This window comes from Leptinotarsa decemlineata, unplaced genomic scaffold (genome assembly GCF_025532065.1).
Source record: "Leptinotarsa decemlineata unplaced genomic scaffold, Ldec_3_MD MMD2_P_RNA_scaffold_1, whole genome shotgun sequence".
Classification (NCBI taxonomy): Eukaryota; Metazoa; Arthropoda; class Insecta; order Coleoptera; family Chrysomelidae; genus Leptinotarsa; species Leptinotarsa decemlineata.
The window spans coordinates 2,780,249-2,800,476 of NW_027412523.1; the positions used below are offsets into that span (position 1 = coordinate 2,780,249).

General features: G+C 33.2%; 3 protein-coding genes across 3 annotated transcripts; all 3 read right to left on the bottom strand.

The window, feature by feature from the left end:
* Positions 1-1,895: 1,895 nt before the first annotated feature.
* Positions 1,896-5,945, bottom strand: RpL32 (Ribosomal protein L32). The gene is made up of 4 exons (XM_023174638.2): positions 5,790-5,945; positions 5,549-5,648; positions 5,297-5,449; positions 1,896-2,095 (listed from the first exon to the last, which is right to left on the bottom strand). The coding sequence occupies exons 2-4, from the start codon at positions 5,639-5,641 to the stop codon at positions 1,937-1,939; spliced, it is 405 nt and encodes a 134-aa protein (XP_023030406.1). The 5' UTR covers positions 5,642-5,648; positions 5,790-5,945; the 3' UTR covers positions 1,896-1,936.
* A 1,816-nt stretch (positions 5,946-7,761) lies between these two features.
* On the bottom strand, positions 7,762-10,790 carry LOC111518246 (ATP-dependent DNA helicase RecQ). Its single transcript, XM_023174639.2, has one exon. It carries the CDS (start codon positions 10,686-10,688, stop codon positions 7,992-7,994), a length of 2,697 nt encoding a protein of 898 aa, XP_023030407.2. The 5' UTR covers positions 10,689-10,790; the 3' UTR covers positions 7,762-7,991.
* Positions 10,791-16,795: 6,005 nt separating this feature from the next.
* LOC111518247 (bifunctional 3'-5' exonuclease/ATP-dependent helicase WRN) lies at positions 16,796-18,707 on the bottom strand. Its single transcript, XM_023174640.2, has one exon. It carries the CDS (start codon positions 18,585-18,587, stop codon positions 17,103-17,105), a length of 1,485 nt encoding a protein of 494 aa, XP_023030408.2. The 5' UTR covers positions 18,588-18,707; the 3' UTR covers positions 16,796-17,102.
* Between the last annotated feature and the right edge of the window lie 1,521 nt (positions 18,708-20,228).

Genomic DNA, 20,228 nt, shown 5'->3' on the forward strand with positions numbered 1-20,228 from the left:
TGTATCTAATGTGACACTACGAGCTGCATATTTTGCTTTATGTCATTCACTCATAACTTATGCCATTATTGCATGGGGGCACGCTGCGGAAAGGCATAGAATTTTCAGGTTACAAAGAAAGGCAATTAGAATTGTAGAACATCTTTTATAACACTGAGTATTTTAACATTCCCATCATTATACATATTAGAAAATTTACTCTATATAAAACCGCATATACCTCAATATGAATCATTTGAAAATAGACACGAATACGACACTAGAAATAAAAAAGATATTATCTTTAATACATGTCGCTTTAAAAAAGGCCAAAATGAACTGAAGTACTGGGCTGTGAAATTTTATAATAAACTTCACGAGGAAACAAAAAAATTAACTATTAGCGAATTCAAACGTAAAATAAAAGAGTTTTTAGTATCTAAAGCTTACTACAGTAAAGATGAATTTTTACAGGATGACCTTAATATATAAATAAACAAGACGAATCATGATAATATATTTATATTGTATTCACCTTTAAATGTAGCTTCGTGAAATTATTTAAGATTGTTTTAGTGTGTAATTTTAATATAATGTTAATAAGCTTATTTTATGTTGTATCTTTGTTTGACTTGTGTGAATACTGTAAGTATATTAACACCAATAAAGTTTGTTTGAAGATGATTGACAATGTTTCGTGATGAATTTCACTAGTTCGGACTTATATTGTCTACTATAAAAAATGATTTGAAATCCCTGAAACAAGTAAAAAAGAATAATTAAAAAAGAATAGTTGAAAATAACAATTATATTGAGCAACAATAAACCTGAAATGAAATGATAGTGAAATAACCTACAAGTAAAAATATAATAATTGAATAAAAAAAAATTAAAGGAATGAAAAAAGAAAATAATAAAAAAATAAAAAAGTGTAGAGATTCCAAGTCACGTTAGTTCACGAAGTTTCGATTGTTGGTATCTACAATCGTCTTCGGGTGATGACTGGACTGATTCCTCTGAGAGATGACTATTTTATAGGTCGTTGAAATACTTTCACTTTCTCTACTTTCCATTTTCCGCTTCACTGATTCCGTGAGCGATGACCGTTTTGGTGGGAGTTGGTCATTTTTCGTTTGATGATGGGTTTCCATATGTTTCGTATATCTACGCTGGCCTGGCTGAATACGTTGTTGGACAACATGTATGCGGCTTCCTTAAATTTTCTCCTGAACCAATGTTCCTCTCTGTGCAAGATCTCAGCTTGGGACCACTCGATGTTGTGTTGATGGGTCCAAACATGGTCTGCTATTCCTGATTTGCTGGTTTCTCCTATCTGTGTGTGCTTCTTGTGCTCGGCAATGCGAACATTCAATGGCTCTTAGTTTCACCAATATAGGATTTTCCGCACTCACAGGGTATCCGGTAAATGCAATTCTTGGAATCGCAGTCCTCCGACTGCGATTCCAAGATTCTTTTAATTTTTTTTTTATTCAATTATTATATTTTTACTTGTAGGTTATTTCACTATCATTTCATTTCAGGTTTATTGTTGCTCAATATAATTGTTATTTTCAACTATTCTTTTTTACTTGTTTCAGGGATTTCAAATCATTTTATATAGTAGACAATGGAAGTCCGAACTAGTGAAAAACCAATAAAGTATCTATCTATCTATGTTTATAGATATGTATATTTGCATATGTATATACATATGGTTATGATGACTGATGAAAATTTGCAACTTTGTTAATAAGACCTAATGTTCTTTGGACAATAAAGTATATTATTATATTATATTCGGGACTGCAAGTACATTGTGGTCTATTTTGAATACTCGGCCATCATTATCGATGTACAGCTGTAGGAAGTACAATCGATGTTATGTGAAAAATCAGTTCTAATAAGAAAAACTAGAGTCAAATTTTATAATTTTTATTAAACAAAGTTAAGAACTAACTTATTCATTTTCTTGACTACGCAGCCTGGCGTGACCATTCGTTACTCTGATGCTAAGTTGTTGGGCTCGTTCGACGATTTCTTTGCGTTTCTTTGATGAAACTCCGTGAGCTATTTCTGCACAATATTTGCGGTTTTGCATCATGAGTACCTCGAGTTCCTGAAACGAAACGAATAGTATTCAAAAAAATGTGAAACAATGTGAATTTGAAAAATGTTATAAAAATTGGTACTCAGCAAAAGTTGTCGACATGTCTATTTCAGTCGCAAATTACCATAAACATCATGGCCAATGTATAGTGAAGAATAATTACTGTAACACTACTTCAATTATATCAAGAACACATTGAAATCTTGACTTAAAACCTAGTCAACACATTTTTTTTATCAAAGAGTTTTTTTTAGCATGGTGCCTGTGCTAAATTAATGATTCACATTGGATTTGAATCACTGGAGATTAAATCCATTTGGAAAAATGTTCTCAAGAAGTTTATTTCACGTAAACACAGTTCTCCAAATGAAAAAGAGTTCTTGAATAGTGAAATTCCTGATGTATCGAGTTGAACCACAAAACGAACCACGGCCCTTCGCATATTTCTGATATGTACCGCTGTTGGTGGAATCAAATGTGCCCGTGAATGTATCTTAAGAAGAGAGACAAATCTTCAACCTTTCTTCGAAGTTCCAGATTATATTCTATTCTATAAAGGTGGCAAATGATGTTCGCGTCTCCAATCAGGTTGATGGCTCTTTTCTGGATGGAATCCAGCAACTTCAGGGTATGCTTAGGGTATGGGGCAGAGCCCCATACACGATTTCTCTAGACATGGTTCTTCTCAATAAATATGTGAGAATGATTGATGAACAGAAACACAAAGTGTCATCAAAATGACGAGTGCAAGATCTGTTCACGAGAAGTTAATGTTCAAAATTCACGGGCTACATACTTTCCATTACTGATTCGTTAATTTTTTTGTCAGTACACTCATCTCGAACATATGTTCAGTGTTTCAGCTGTTTAGCATTTTCAGTTTATTGGTGAGAGGCATAAAAGGTAGAAGTGTTTTGCGTGCTCAGCGATTTTCTGCTATCGAGAAACGGATCAAAGAGTTTGCATCAAATTGTGTAAAAAATGGAAATTAGTGTTTAAAAACACTTGAGATGTTGACCGTGGCATACGTGGCATGTTTGAAATACAAACTGAGTAGAGAAAAATATCTTCTGTATAATTCAGTGTTCATATAGAAGTATTTGTTTCGAAAGAATTTTTTTTCTTTCGTGTAATTCAATGTTTATTTGAAAGTAGCTATTTCAGGAGGACTTTCTTTCAGTTTGTGTCTGAAAGTTACTTCTTTGCATGATCTACACATCCATGTAAAGAGTTATTTATTTTCAAATTGATTACTTCCTTCCTTTCTTTGGAAGATTCCCTCATCCCCTTTTTTGTATCAAGATGGAGTAGTAGAAAGCCAAAAACTTTCTTTCCCAAATTATTTTTAAAGGTTATGTTGAAATTCCATGCCAAACTTCAGTTGAACTATCAGCTGTTCCAATCAGAAATTTCAAATTAATCAGAAACCAATATTTACCAGACATGCGCGTTGACAACGATTTACAAACAGTTGGAAATCTGTTTGTGACTCAAGGTTGGAACGAACTTAATGTTACATCCAGTGAACTCTATACTACCTAAAACGGACCCGTTTTCTGTAAAGTAGAAAGTGTGTCAGGGACAGAGAGATAGCATTATTTACGGTAACCTTTCTTTGTCATACTCGAGCAAATAAGTTTGGTTTGATGCATAAAATACCTTTCAGGTATAAATTCAGCTATTTCTGGGATTATAATCATTCAAAGAGTATAATATTTGTAAAGATATACATTTATGTTGTTCTAGTTTCGCTTCCTTTGTCGTGTGTGGTTTAATAAATGCTTAATTTTGTTGGCGTTATTTATTATTATTAGTCGTTCATAGTTCTGATAAAATTGCTAATTTAATTAGATGTTCGAACGAAAAAACTGAGTGAATTTCAAGAAAATGTAGTGTTTTGGATATATAGTTTGTAACCTCGTTTCTGCTACTAACCTTTAATCACTGTATTGAAATATTACTTTATATATAGAGATACTATATCAATTGACCACTCTTATACTGCCCGTCGTGAATCTCATAAATCGTTCACAAATTTTGTCACTAGAAGAAGTCTTCTTTATGCTTCAGATGAAGTTTACAAAATGGAAAAACAAATTCATCTGACAATAGAAACTAAGGACATGTTTAACTCAAAAAAAAAACTTTAAACAGAAAATTATACACATAGTTATAAATTATTTTGGGTGTGAATATATATATTTTCAAAGCTAGACATCTTATAATTCTGGAATTAGTAGGTGAAGAATGTCATGAAATCCAGATCATTCAGAAATAAGTTACTGCCATGTATTTAAAGGGCCGAATGTATCACCACAGTAAATTGTTAAATTTACAATTACATGGAAAAAGTGTAACAGTAAGACAAAAAAAATGACAAAAATCATTTTGTTCAGTAACTGTTAGATACTTCGAAATAGCTGTTTTGTAATATCAAATAAAAAATGTCTGATTTTGTTTAAATTTGAGTTACCAACCCCGTGGAAAAACAGTTGAATTTTCATTCGAGTGTTGTATTGTTTCTATTACTACTACCTTCCTGAGCAACTGTTCAGAACCAATATACGTTTTCGACAAAATAAACGTTAAAAATTTACATATATTCAAAATGTTGCGCTTCAGTTTCATTAACCACCATAAGATAGAAAGAGATAGATATCTGTAACATATGCGAGTTGCCTACACAATCGATTACCCTCACTTTTCGCCCAAGTCGGGTCGGTTCCAGGTACATATAGTATACATTTCACTTGTTAGATCTGAATATAGAAATTTTCGTGTTGGAAATAAATAGTATATATAGTTTGCCCAACTATCGACTGTGCAATTCTTTATGAAAATCACAGATTGAAATAGAGTCAAACAAATCTTCGTTTATATTAAAGGGTTAGCAGATTGAAAGCGCAGGACCACCAGAATTCCCTAAACTAGTGCAGAATATGCAGTTATTACGCATTCAAAGCTGCAATGGATCTTTCATTTTACAAGTGATCTTTCAGTAATTAATTTCAGTAGTTAATTTTTCAGATTTCAACAGAAAATACTAGAAATTTTGGCTTTCGTGGACATTTTTTGAAATTGTGGTTTTGGGCTCCTTGTAGGGATAACACAGACCCCTGAACATACCAGCAACTAACCCGAAACCCCAAACACACTTTAAAATATAAATTCCTCATTACATTCAAAATTCTCAGCAAGTGAATTGCTTACCTTGAGGTTGTGCACCAACACTTTACGGAATCCAGTAGGAAGCATATGACGAGTTTTGGAGTTAGATCCATAACCAATATTGGGCATCAAAAACTGTCCCTTGAAACGCCTTCTGACTCTGTTATCAATACCTTTTGGTTTTCTCCAGTTGCGCTTCAAAAAAATGTTTCATATTACTTTTCAATATATTTTCAATTGACTGAGAAATTAAACTATCCTATATCAGCCACACAAAAAACAATAGTTACTTACCTTAAGTTTTCCATATCGGTCTGATTGGTGTCTGATGAATTTCTTGGTTCTCTTTTTTATAATGTTTGGCCTGTAGACTGGTCTGATGGCCATTATGTACCTACAATCAAAACATTGATAGTGGAGAATAATTTTAGCAATGAATGTTTAAAAATTAATAAAGCCGGAATAATATTCATAATAAAGGACTTTGAAATGATCCTCGAGAATATTTTTTCTCAAAAACTACTGAAATACTTACAGATTACTTATTTATAGGTAGATACAAAACGTGTTTACAACTTCAATACCATTGAAAAAGAAATTGTTGAAAGAGGTTGCCAAAACTCGTAGGTGAAACTGTCGTATGTCAAAATCCGCATTCTAGTTGATGCCGTTGTTGCCTAATTGAGCGAATAGTGCGCTACCGAACCTCATTGACAGGTAAAAGTGTAGTCGACTAGAGCAAGAAACGAATACAAAATTTTTGTTCGGAGTTACAAATATGAAATATCTGCTACAAAATAATGGAAGTGAAAAGTATGAGTCAATTGAAAGCATAAATATGAAATCAATGAAACGGGTTATCAAAAGGAGAATATTTGTTGGTTAAATGGGATCTTTCCCAAGTTGAAGATCCTAATATATTTCACGATGTCATTTCACTGTTCACAGTGTTGAATAAAAAAATGTTCAATAGTTGATTTGAATTTTGCAGGGTTTAGTGACATCACGGACGAATGAGATGGTTACACAAATGTAAGTTTAATGAAATTGAAAGAATGACGTTACAGATAACCAGAGCCATGATTTCAAGAACCATTCATCCTCGTGACGAATCTCAGTTGAAGGGGTAAGGAAAAAAAATCCAACCTGATGATAATGAAGGTGACTATGATGATTTCAAGACCTTACAGTAAACTGAAGGCGTGTACATAATAGTAATACACTGAGAAACTTTCAAACGCATTTTCCCCGAAAACTTGTTTTCGTATACGTTATGTACCTTTTTCGGGAACACCACATATATAATGTCTTACCTAATGAAAAAAGATCTTTCTGATCTTGGAAAATGATTGCGAAGTACCTACATCCTGACAGTTCGCTTGATTCGAGATTAAGGAATCATATGTTGCATCTGGAAACGCGCATTATTACATAATAAATTATGAAAAAAGAGAAATGGAACTTTCTATGTTTTTTAATCATTTTTATTTGTAACTAACGTTACTGCACCTCAAGTTTATTGTATCAGTCAGAACATGTCCTTATAGGACAGGAGAAAAAATGAGAATTACAACTTTCTATGTTTTTATACCACTTGTATTTGTACTCGAATCCAAGTGTATTCGTTTGAAAATCTCGTTGTAGGACGAAACTGCAGTAACGTTAGTTACAAATAGAAGTGGTATAAAAACAAGTTTAAATTCTCATTGTTCATTATTACATAAGATTCATTGCCCTAACATTACTATTATATATCTGAAAATAACATAATAGTGATCAATATTTTTTTAGCAGGCAATAAAACATTTGTCCAGTGTTTTTCAAGGTTATTTCAAAAATTTTGTTGAGAAGACGTCCTGATGACGTCATACTATTACATCTTATGGATATTAGTAAAATGTTACACTTTAATGTCACATTTTTCAAATAGCCAGTTTCGTTTACATCAAAAAGTCCTATAAAAAATTATCCAAACAAGGTTTTTCATAATAATAATACTTTATTTGAAAATTTGTTGACTTCTTTTACATGAAAAAAAATCGGTGATGGGGTACACGTTGGAACTAAAAACTGATAATATCGTAAAAAATTATAGGGTTTTTCGTTGGCCTGAAAAAAATAAACAGAATTTGGGAAATTGCAAAAATCTCATTTTGCGTAGGAAGGATTGGAAATAATCAAAATTTTCATAGAACCATTTATGTTCATTCAGAGAAATCCATATACGGTCATATACCTACGTTTTTCCATGAAAGGCATAGTTAAGAAAGTGACGCCTCAAAATGCTTCCTGGACTGAAAATTAATAGACTTTGAAAATGTTCGGCGGTTGTCAATTTTTGAAATAAAAGTGTAAATCTAGATATTTAATTGGCATATGTCAGTTACAAGGCCAACAAATCTTGAAAATTTTAGTGCCAACATTATACAATACTTTCCCTATTAACAAGCAAATAAATCGCCGAAATTATACTGATACGATTACTAAGTAACCAAATTAACAGTCTCTTTTGTGCATAAATCTTTAATAACAAATGAGTATAAATACAAATGAGTCTTGAAACATCAAACATAAGCTTACAAATAAATCAACACTGAGTATCACAGTCAAGTCACTTTTTTGTGTATCAACCATGGTGGCAAGTTTTCATCAACAGTCTTTTTGTCTGGATCAGTTTCCACTACTAACCTCAACCGTATCATCACTGGTGACATCTGTTTTTTCCTTTTTGGAATGGCTAGGACAGTGCTGGGTATCCATCAATTTTAAATCGTTTAATTGAAGGTTCATCTTCATCAGTGTCAATATTCGATACAGTATGTGACATCTCTCTACCAGAATCAACTTTAATTGTTTTTGAAGTAAAAGGCTCATCCTTCTCACCACCAGAACAAGTTTCTTTGCATTCCTCAAAAGATTTAATCAATCGTGGCAGTTTTTCATATTCATTGAGCTCTTTGCTATTTTCATCCTCTCCTTTTGAACAAGTTTCAGTTTTCAACGTTTCATTTGAGTTCAAAAAGTGCTGGTAGTAATCACAATCTTCAAAGTCTTCGTATGGAATTTCTAGCATTTTCAGATGTGTCCGAACTCGCAGGTAAGATACTACAGCTTCAATTTGGTTGGACGTGATATGATCTGGACATGCTGTTTTGATATTGAATAAAACCATTCCTACTTCTTTGGTGACTTTGATGATTGTGACAATATCCTCTTCTTTAATATCGAGTTGCGACAATTTAACTGCATATCCAAATTTAATGCAGTCACAAAGATGACCCATTACTGTACCTACTACAAACCCTCTGATTACAGCAATTTCATCCACAGACTTTCCAGACTTGAGGAGAAGGAAAGACTTTACTGCAGATGGACCTAGTTTTGGCATCTCAGGCATTGGATGGAGGGTCAAGATTTCTTGAATTGTTTTTTTTTGTTGGTCAGTTTTGTCATTAATTTTCTTTGATATTACTTTTATAAATGCATCCCCATACCTAGCCAATTTTGCTGCTGTGAATCCATCAAACTGGCAGTCTTCCATTGCTTTCAGGGTGACTGGTTTCTTTTGTGCCATACCCATGAGAGCTTTATTTGATGCAATCATGTATGGCATACAATTCTCACACCTCGCAAGGTTCAATCTTTCAGTTTGAAGCATATTGAACAATTTTACTTTTTCCTTTTTTTCAAGCAATTCCTGAACTTTTGCTGGAGATGTACTTTGATGTGATGAAATCCAAATATTAGCATTCTTCTTGAAACATGTCTGCATTTCTAAAGTGAGGCTATCCTTCAAGCATTTTCTTTCATCATTCAGGAATTGTTCTCCAGCTGGAGTTATAGTTACTGTTGAAGTGGAAGAATTGAAAGAAGAGGATACTTCTACAGCATATTTGAATTTTATTAATAATCTTGCGATTTCCTTCCACCAGATTTCAGACTTATCTTTTCCAACACCATGGAACTGATTGCTTAAAAACCTCTCGATTTTTTCAACTTTTGACCCCCTTAAGAACCCTATATAAGTGTCAATACTATAAAATCCTTTTAGGGCTTTAATTGCTTCTAGGAATTTTTTTGCATCAGTGGTGAAATCGTAATTACCAGCAGCATCAACACCTTCATATATCTCATTATTCAGATTCATAGTTTTTATCAGGCAGTTATCACAGCAGAAAGGTCGTTTAGTCAAATATGTGTTTTCCCCAAAATAATTCAAAATGAATTGTCTCCTACAATTCCTTGTATGAACATATTCCTTAATTATCTGTAAATCGTATAGTTTCCTATCCTTCTGATCTGGTAGCCATCTTTCTAGATGGCTACTAAAATCTGTGTTATTATAAAATATAGTACACTTTGCTGGCAGGCCATCTCTACCAGCTAGACCTGCTTCTTGGTAATACTGGTTTATACTACCAGGAATGCCATAGTGAATAACATTTCTCACATCTGGTTTGTCGATCCACATGCCAAATGCTATTGTCGTCACAACTACATCAATTTCATCTTTAACAAATTGATCATGAATTTTCTTCTTTTCAGGTAGTGAAAGCTCAGAGTAATAAGCCCTACTCTTTATTCCCATATCTTCCAATATACCACTTATTTCCTCTGCCTGTTTTCTTAACAAACAATAAATTATGGTAGGTCCAAAACAGTTCCGCTGGCTTTTTACTTGTTCCATGACAATTTTCAAATCAGTCATAACATTAAGTGACTTGAGATTCATAGCAAGGTAGACACTGGGTCTATCCAAACTTGAAATCAAAATTTGGGGTTTCTTCAATTTTAAATTTAAAATTATATCATTTCGAACTTTTCCAGTAGCTGTTGCTGTTAAAGCTAGAATTGGGACAGTTGGCATGATGTCACGTAAAATCACAAGTTTTCTATATAGCTTTGAAATTTCATGTCCCCAAGTACTAACAAAGTGTGCTTCATCAATGGTAATCAAAGTTATCGACAGTTTTTGGTACCACGTTCTTAATACCTTTAAACCAAATTCTCCTGTGCAGAATTCTGGTGTTAGGTAAACTAAAATGTTTTTTTTATTTTCAACTTCATAAATAGTTTTTGAAATAGTGTTATTGGCAGAACCTAATAGACAGGCAGATATGTTCGCTATCTTCAGGGCCAAAACCTGTTCTTCCATGAGAGAAAGTAACGGAGATATTACTAATGTGATACCGCCTATATAAGCAGAAGGAAACTGGTAACAGAGTGATTTTCCGTATCCTGGTGTCATTACCGCACAGTTGTCCCTCCTCTGGTTCATGACTGAGTTAATGATTTTCCACTGCATGGGTCTAAAAGTCTCATGTCCAAATACTCTCTTCAAAACATCTATGTGTTCTGGTTTGGGTTCTTCTTCATCATGTTTGATTTCAGGTTTCTCTTCATTATTCGATTCTGTTCCCAATGTCCCACTCATTTCGGCAAATTTCTAGTTATTCACATTTCTTAAATCAAACGAAACTATTTTTTTTATCACCTTCAACAATTTCGCCAACCTCCTGTCAATCAAAAATAATTGAAGAATAATATATAGACAGCAGCCTCTTCGCATACATATTTTGTACTGTTAATTTTCAAACATGAATAACAATCATTTTTTTTTTCATTTTTACTTAGAATATTTGCAGATATAGAATAATACATAGTATTATCGATACATTAGAAAGTCCTGATTGCAAGTTTCCATTTACTATCAATTTTTGATTTGATCCAGCATTTCAGTTTAAATACTTTTTTTTAATGTGTAATGTGTACCCATGAGTTGAGAAATAAAATAAGTGGAAAAAATTTGAAAAACGGTTGACCCTGCAGGTCATCCTTAGAGCTTCTCACTTCTTCGAGCCTAAAATTTTAAAAATTTTACGAAATCACTTTAACCCTGCAGGAGGCGGGTCAATAATTTTTACATCAAAGAACGCGTTGGGCCTGATATACCCCAAAAGAAGAAAAATCAAATTTTCTAAATAGATTGTTATTTCTGATAAGGTGTTACATGAATCATTTATATGGACAAATAGTTATGAAAAGAACGGGAAACAATACCCTATTTTTAAAACAAAAAAAAATCGAATTGAAATAAAAACGGTATGAATTTTTGGTATCGTTACACAAAACACAAGGTATAACAATTAATCCGAAAAATTTGCTGTACATGCTTGACAAACAGATACAGAATGTTCTAGGCATATATATTTTTTACAAAACCGGCATGTATATCTTGTTTTCCGATCTGTATTCGACTTGCTCAACCAACACAGTAGCACTAATTCTAGCTGCAATCTGTCGAATTTCTCTTGGCAGATATTTGAATTGTTTCATTTGTATTACTTCTGTTTATAACCATGGCGTTTATACTAGCAACATAAATAACTACCATGGGCCACCTACTTTTATTTCTCGAAACATTATATTTTGCAGAAAGTTGGTCAACTGTATCAAATCCGCCTTTGGTCGAATTGTGAAAAGTAATTATCTCTGGTTTCACTTCTGCACCAGATGTCTCATCAATATAAGAATCATCATGATGAAGAGTTGATAATAAAATAACCTGCTTATTTTTTTTCGGTATGTATGAAACGATAGTCATATCTTCTGTAAAACCAAACATGCTCGACTTTTCTGGTCGTTTAGTAAAAAAATCATTGGGAATTTGCCTCTTATTTTTTCTAAGTGTTTCCACAATTTTCAGCTGATGATTTTTTAATAAATTATTGGCCACTTCAACTTTTCTCCTAGATTTTGACAATGGTAAACTAAGCAAATAGATCGGATGAAACTTCTTCGAACAACCGAGTCAATCTTTCAACTTCTTTTTCGTCCATTATTTTGTAAGAAATATAGATTTTTTCAAAATAAAATTGAAGCCTTGATTACAAAAATAGGGATGAAATTATTTCAGACATATAAAAAAATACTTACATAAAGGAACGCGTCGAGTCTGCAAGACCGAAATCTGCTCTAAAATGGCTGTTCTCTAATACAATGCGTTGAAACTACTGTAGTACATGCATCGTGGGCTAGCTGAGGCTCGTAGCACCGTACGTTCTTTTATGTGAAAATACCACAAGCAATTATGATTGCTTGGGCCTGATAAACCCGATGCGTCCACTGAAGGGTTAATGGGGAATTTTTAAACGACACTATGTATTGAACATTTCGATTCTCGACTTTTTCCCGTTTTATTTCAAAAATTTTAATTTTACTAGATGGAAGTTAAAAATTTTACTTTTATAAAAAAATAAGGGGCCATAGTATTCTATTTTCTTTGCAAAGATGTGAAATTAGTTTTGAACTACTATCCTTTTTGTAGCAAAAAAATTAGGGGCCGAAGTTTTGTCAAGAAGACGTTCTAATACGTACTTTTGTCGTACTAATAATTATTATATCTTGAGAATATCAGTAAAATGATATAGTCTATCCATTCTCAATTGGAACGGCAATAAAAAGATGAGTACAGTCATAAACATTTCTTGCCTGTGGCCCCTAGTCGCCCAGATAATTAGTAAACGTGCTATCAAATGTATAGTTGAGGAATAAAGGCTCGGCTAGCTGGACTGGCTGAATACTAATTTTTTGTCGTTTCACAATATTTCTTTATCAGTGCTGTGTGTTCGTGGGGTTAGGTTAGGTAGTGAGTGGTTTTGCAAACCGATTTTTGAAAACTTTTTCTAGAGATCAATTACCCTAACACCAAACTGATATTTACAGCACACGACGCGCGTTTCGCTAACAAGGTTAGCATCTTCAGGAGAAGCAAATTGATACTGAATCTAAAGACAAGGGTTTGCTGTTTATATACCTAAATATACAAATTGATTTGTCAACAATAGATATGGCTTTCTGGAGACCTTTTGAAACAAATGATAACATTACGTGTGAAGAATCTGTGTCAATCGACAGGGATCAGGAATTTGAAAATAAGGACTTACATGTTCAAGTTCAGCGAGTAATTTTTAAATATTCATGAATGCTTGAAGAAGGAAAACTGTCCCACTTCACAAAATGCTATTGTGAATAGAATATGCGAGTAAACGAAACTATCTCGTACGACAGTTCTTCGAGTCATTAAAATAGGGGATGTCATTGACCATGCAATGAAATGAAAACAAAGAAGTAAAAAATTCAAAAACTTTTATGGTGCTACAAAAGATTTGATTCGGCTAACAATTTATGGTATATACCAAAAAAATGAAGTAATAATCTTGGAAATGATTTGGTATAAATTACTCGACTATTCCGATTACAATTACAAATCTTTAGAAACTCTACGAGGTGTCTTATTGTCTTGTGGTTTTAAATATATGAAATTGAACAAACGGATCAACTCCGACAAGAATATTTGAGGCGAATGAAAAGCTATCGAGAATCCAGCAGACATATAATCTACCTCGACCAAACTTGGTTTGACACCCATGATGTTGTCAAATATGGCTGGGTAGACGAAACGAAGTATTATGCTTTGAACACACCTTCTTCAAGGGAAAAACGTGTTATAATTTTGCATGCCGGGAATGAAAGTGGTTTCGTACCTAAAACTTGCTTCTGTCGGCCAAAAATATAAAAGATATGACTGCGGCTTTATTCGAAACCTGGTTCAGTGAGCAGCTTCTCCCAAATATTCCTCCAAACTCGGTTATTGTTATGGAAAACGCTTCGTATCATTCTCGGTTATTGACTACAATACCAAACAATAACACAAAAAAAGCAAATATTGTTGATTTCATGCGAAATCATGACATGGAAATACCTGAAAAGATTCCAACGAAAAAGGTATTACTGGCGACCATAAAACAACGTAATTTCAAAAAAGAGTATATTATTGATTCGATGTGTGGAACACGTGGTGATATTCTCTTACGTTTGCCTCCATACTATTGTGTGTTCAATCCAATTGAAATGTTTTGGGCCACAATGAAAGAAAGCTTGCGGAAACTCAGTTACCGACTTTGAATGCTGTAGTGCTTGACAATATAAGGCGAGTGGTGAATGAAGTAGGTAATAGTGATGTGTGGAAGAACTGTGTGGCCCACGTTATAAAAGAAGAGAACAAATATGTGCAAAGTTCCATAAATCCGATCGTTATTCAACCCGATGATGATTCCACCTCATCCGAATATAGCGAAGAAAAATTTGGATTTTTCTACCAATTTGTTGGCCTCTATTATTTTGTAAATATATGTTTGACGAGAATTCGGTGTGATTATTTGTGTTTTCATTGTATTTTAGAGTTTTCGACTCGGAAATCAACTACCTTAAATTTCGAAGTTTTTCATAATTACCCATGGTAATTATGAAAAACTCAGTTGAGATAACTTTTTCATGGGGTGATCAATTGCTATGATTGTAAGAATAAGTAACTGAACAACTACTACTGAAAAATAATATACCGACGCCTATGTCGGCATATTATTTTTTGCAGTTCCAATTGGTATTGGAAATATTATACACTTTGATGTCAATACATTTCCTAATAGTCAGTTTTGTTTACATCAGTCTTTTAAAAAATATAGGAACAGCAGAGATCAGTATTATTTGCAAAAAATTATACATTGATCACCTGATCTTCGGCGTTTTCTCGTAATTACCATATAATAAGTTGGGTTATTTATTTGATTTTTATGAAAACAAATAATTATGAGAAATAAAGACTTATTTAAAAATTTGTTTTCTTTGCCTTGAAAAAAACTCGGTGATGGGGTACAAGTTGGAACTAAACACCAATAATATCATAAAAAATTATACTTAGGTTTTTTTGTTGGCCAGAAAAAAGAACAAAATTTTGAAAATTGCAAAAATCTTATTTTGCGTATAAAGGATTGAAAACATCCAAAATTTTCATGGCACCATTTAATTATTTATTCAACGAATTGCGTAGAAAGGGTCATATACGTTTTTCCATGAAAGAAACAGTTAAGAAGGTGTTGCCTCAAAATGTTTTCTGGGCTGATTGCTTCCTTTCTTGGGAAGATTCTAAAATGGAGTAGTAGAAAGGCAAAAACTTTCCCAAAAATAGACTGAAAATGTTCCATATTTGTCAAATTTTTAAATAAAAAACGCAAAGTAAGATATTTCATTGGCAAATAGCAGTTACAAGGACAATATGATCCTTAATTTTCAATGCCAACATTATACAATACTATCCTAATCACCAACAAATAAATCGCCAAAATTATACTGATAAATTCCTAAATGGACCAAATAACACTATTTCTGTGTATAAATCTTTAATAATGAATGATTATAATACAAACAAACTTCAAAAGGTCGAAACAAAAGCTTACAAATAACTTAACACTATAATTTCACAGTCAAGCCACTTTTTTGTGTATCAACCATGGTGGCAATTTTACATCAACAGCCTTTTTAGGTGGATCATTGTTTTCACTATTAACCTCAATCCTACTATCACTGGTGGTGACATCTGTTTGATCCTTCTTGGAATGGCTAGGGCGTGGAGGAGATTCACTGTGATTCATACTTGATTTTGGAGATTCCAGTGCCGAGTATTCAAAATTAATTTTGGATCGTTTAACTGTAGGTTCATCTTCATCAGAGTCAAGAATCAATGTAGAGGCATTAGCAGCATTAATACTTGTTTCAAGTTCATCACATGTAGCAACCAAATCATCATCAGTAAAGTTGTCCAAACTGTGTGACATCTCTCTATCAGAATCAACTGTTGTTTTTGAAGTAGAAGGCTCATTATTATCACCACCAGAATAAGTTTCCTTGCATTCCTCTAGATCTCTGATGAATTGTGACAGTTTTTCATCTTCGTTGGGCTCTTCGCTATTTTCATTTTCTCCTTTTGAACAAGTTCTAGTTTCTGAGGTTTCATTTGAGTTCAAAAAGTGCTGGTAGTAGTCACAATCTTCAAAGTCTTCGTATGGAATTTCTAGCATTTTTAGATGTGTCCGAACTTGCAGGTAAGCTACAACAGCTTTTATTTGGTTGTAGGTGATATGATCAGAACATGCTGTTTTGATATTGAGTAAAACCATTCCTACTTCTTTAGTGACTTTGATAATTGTGAGAATATCCTCTTCTTTAATATCAAGTTGTGACAATTTAACTGCATATCCAAATTTAATGCAGTCACAAAGATGACCCATTACTGTACCTACTACAAACCCTCTGGTTACAGCAATTTCATCCACAGACTTTCCAGACTTGAGGAGAAGGAAAGACTTTACTGCAGATGAACTTAAGTTTGATATCTCAGGCATTGGATGGAGGGTCAAGATTTCTTCAATTGTTTTCTTTTTTTGGGCAGTTTTGCTATTAACTTCTTTTGATATTACTTTTATGAATGCATCCCCATACTTAGCCAATTTTGCTGCTGTGAATCCATCAAACTGGCAGTCTTCCATCTCTTTCAGGGTGACGGGTTTCGTTTGTGCCATATCCATGAGAGCCTTATTTGATGCAATCATGTATGGCATGCAGTTCTCAGACCTTGCAAGGTTCAATCTTTCAGTTTGAAGCATATTGTACAATTTAACTTTTTCCTCTTTTTTAAACAACTTAATCTGGTCGACGGTCTCAATTTTAAATCCCTGAACTTTTGCTTGAGATGTACTTTGATGTGACGAAATCCAAATATTAGCATTCTTCTTGAGACACGTCTGCATTTCTAAAGTGAGGCTATCCTTCAAACATTTCCTTTCATCATTCAGGAATTGTTCTCCAGCTGGAGTTATAGATACTGTTGAAGCGAAAGAATTGAAAGAAGAGGGTACTTCTACAGCATATTTGAATTTTATTATTAATTTTGCAATTTCCTTCCACCAGATTTCAGATTTGTCTTTTCCAACACCATGGAACTGATTGGTTAAAAACCTCTCCAATTTTTTAACTTTCGATCCCTTAAGAACGCTATATAAGTGCCAATACCATATAATCCTTTCAGGGCTTTTATTGCTTGTAGAAATTTTTCTGCATCAGCAGTGAAATCATAATTACCAGCAGCATCAACGCTTTCATATATCTCATTATTTGGATTAGTAGTTTTCCTCAAACAGTTATCACAGCAGTCAGGTCGTTTAGTTGAAGACGTGTTTTCCCCAAAATAATTCAAAATGAACTGTCTCCTACAGTTCCTTGTATGAACATATTCCTTAATTATCTCTAATTGTTTTTCTTTTCTCTTCTTCTGATCTTGCGATAATGCTTTGTCTAAAAATTTATGACTAATAAAATCTTTGCTATTATAAAATACAGTACACTTTGCTGGCAAGCCATCTCTACCAGCTCGACCTGCTTCTTGGTAATACCCTTCTATAGTACCAGGAATGCCATAGTGAATAACATTTCTCACATCTGGTTTATCAATTCCCATACCAAATGCTATTGTAGCTACTACTACATCAATTTTATCCTTAACAAATTCATCATGAACTTTTTTCCTTATAGAGAGTGAAAGCCCTGCATGATAAGCCATACTCTTTATTCCCATATCTTCCAATATACCACTTATCTCCTCTGTTTTTTTTCTTGACAAACAATAAATTATGGTAGGTCCAGAAAATTTCTGCTGGTTTTGTACTTGTTCCATGACACTTTTCAAATCAGTCATAAAATTAGGTGACTTCAGATTCACAGCAAAATAGAAATTGGGTCTATCCAAACTTGAACACAAAACTTGGGGATTCTTCAATTTTAAAGATGAAATTATATCATTTCTAACTTTTTCAGTAGCTGTTGCCGTTACAGCTAGAATTGGGACAGTTGGCATGATGTCACGTAAAAATCCAAGCTTTCTATATTGAAATCTAAAATCGTGTCCCCAAGTACTAACGCAGTGTGCTTCATCAATGGCAATCAAAGTTATCGATAATTCTTGGTACCATGTTCTCAATATATTTGAACCAAATTCTCCTGTGCAGAATTCGGGTGTCAGGTAAATTAAACTGTACATTTTATTTTCAATTTCAGAAATAGTTTTTGATGTATCCCTATTGGCAGAACCTAATAGACAAGCAGGTATGTTCGCTATCTTCATTGCCAAGACCTGATCTTCCATGAGAGAAATCAAGGGAGATATTACTAATGTGATACCGCCTATATAAGCAGAAGGAAACTGGTAACAGAGTGATTTTCCGTATCCTGTTGTCATTACCACACAGTTGTCTCTTCTCTGGTTCATGACTGAGTTAATGATTTTCCACTGCAATGGTCTGAACGTCTTATGTCCAAATAATCTCTTCAAAACATCTATGTGTTCTGGTTTGGGTTTTTCTTCATCATGTTTGTATTCGGCTTTTTCCAATGTGTCCATAACTTCATTATCCCATTCTGTTTCAAATGCATCATCCATTTCGGCAAAATTTCAAGTTATCCACATTCCATAAATTAATTTAAAGGTATTTTTATCATCTCCAACAATTTTCAAATATGTCAACAGCTTTTTTTTATTACCAATTTTGCCAACCTTCAATCAAACAAAAACATTTAAGAAGAATAATATATAGACAGCAGCCTGTTCGCATACATATTTGGTGCATTTTGTTTTTAAACATGAACATTAGATTATTTTCCGCTATTAAGACCTAACCTCACTCAATGGTCATGTGTATTGAACATAAACCCTGTATCCTGTCTCTGGTTCAAATCCTCACAATTGGCATTTTATTCAATTTCATCGATTGCACATTTATTCACTGAACCACATAGAAATAATTTAATTTTCTACTCTGTAACTGAACTACAATGTCAAAAGACAATTTGTTTCTGCTTATCAAATACAATTCACTCGATCTTTTCAGCTAGAATTTTATCTGCTGTAGACCAGTGAAACAGGTCTTTTTTTCCACTCATATGAAAAATGTCGTGGACGGAAAGAAGTACTTATAATGCATATATCAATGTGTACATCTACCCTTAGTGAACACAGAACTGTATCTAGATAAAATATAAAATGAGTGAAATATGTACATGTATTAATACTTTTCAAATGAATATAATATTTTTTCTTTGTTCGTGTCAGAACAAAAGTATACACTTCCTTTTATTTTGGCATATTCAGGATATGAAGAAAACTTCATAAAGTAAATATTAAAATTTGTAAAGGCTTACTCAACTCCTAGTTTGAAAACTTGTTTCAAGTTTCTGAGAAGCTACTTTTACATTTCGAGTAATGCAACATTTTGCTGACACATTCAACTTTATTATAAGATGATACAGGCAGTGTCATGTCCCCTGACGATGATAGCGAAGTGTCCTTCATCTCCAGTGTTCTCAACATATATCAACTGTCACAAATGTCCCTATTTTGACCTACAGAATGTATGTATTTTTTGTTGTGAGCTTATCTACATGTTTGTTAATTACTTGATTTCAGGAGCAGTTTTATAGATTCAATTTAAGTAGTTAATTGGTTCAGCAGTATAATGATTGTTGACAAGTTGGTAATTTCTAGGGAATATATGAATTATGGTGGAACGAGTGGCAAAGATAAGTGATGGCAAAATTGAAATTCAGAAAAAACAGATCGAAATCTCCTGGAAAACATCACCTGACTGCATTATCAGTAATATTTCAAAATAAGATTTATGAAGGTTTCATTTTTTTCATTTCATAACAAGAAGCAACCCAAGAAAGGATTTCAAAAATATTTTCTATTTTTGTTATTTTACCCCATTGTCAGTGATTTGAATACACCATAATTTTGTTATTGTGATCAACTTTTGAAAATATCAGTTTATTCGACACATTACAAGTTTCTAGTGGGTACACTTGAGTCCCCGATTTTTTTTTCATTAGAAACTATGTTTCTTAAAATGAACCGTCAGTTCAATGATTGAGTATGACATATGGGGAGTGTTCCTCAATTTGGGTTATTACAGCAAATGCAAGTTTGAACAAAATAAAGTTGAGTTTTTCAAATACCCTTCGAAAAGTATTCAAATTGATGTTTCAAATGTTGGATTTTAATTTTTAAAGGGATTTGTTTCCAATT

Excerpts from the sequence above, each read along its gene's own strand:
- LOC111518246 (XM_023174639.2), bottom strand. The coding sequence starts at position 10,688 with ATGAGTGGGACATTGGGAACAGAATCGAATAATGAAGAGAAACCTGAA.
- LOC111518247 (XM_023174640.2), bottom strand. The coding sequence starts at position 18,587 with ATGGATGATGCATTTGAAACAGAATGGGATAATGAAGTTATGGACACA.
- RpL32 (XM_023174638.2), bottom strand. The coding sequence starts at position 5,641 with ATGGCCATCAGACCAGTCTACAGGCCAAACATTATAAAAAAGAGAACC. Across the intron at positions 5,450-5,548 it reads ACCGATATGGAAAACTTAAG|CGCAACTGGAGAAAACCAAA; the intron begins GTAAGTAACTAT and ends ATTTTTTTGAAG. Across the intron at positions 2,096-5,296 it reads TGTTGGTGCACAACCTCAAG|GAACTCGAGGTACTCATGAT; the intron begins GTAAGCAATTCA and ends GTTTCGTTTCAG.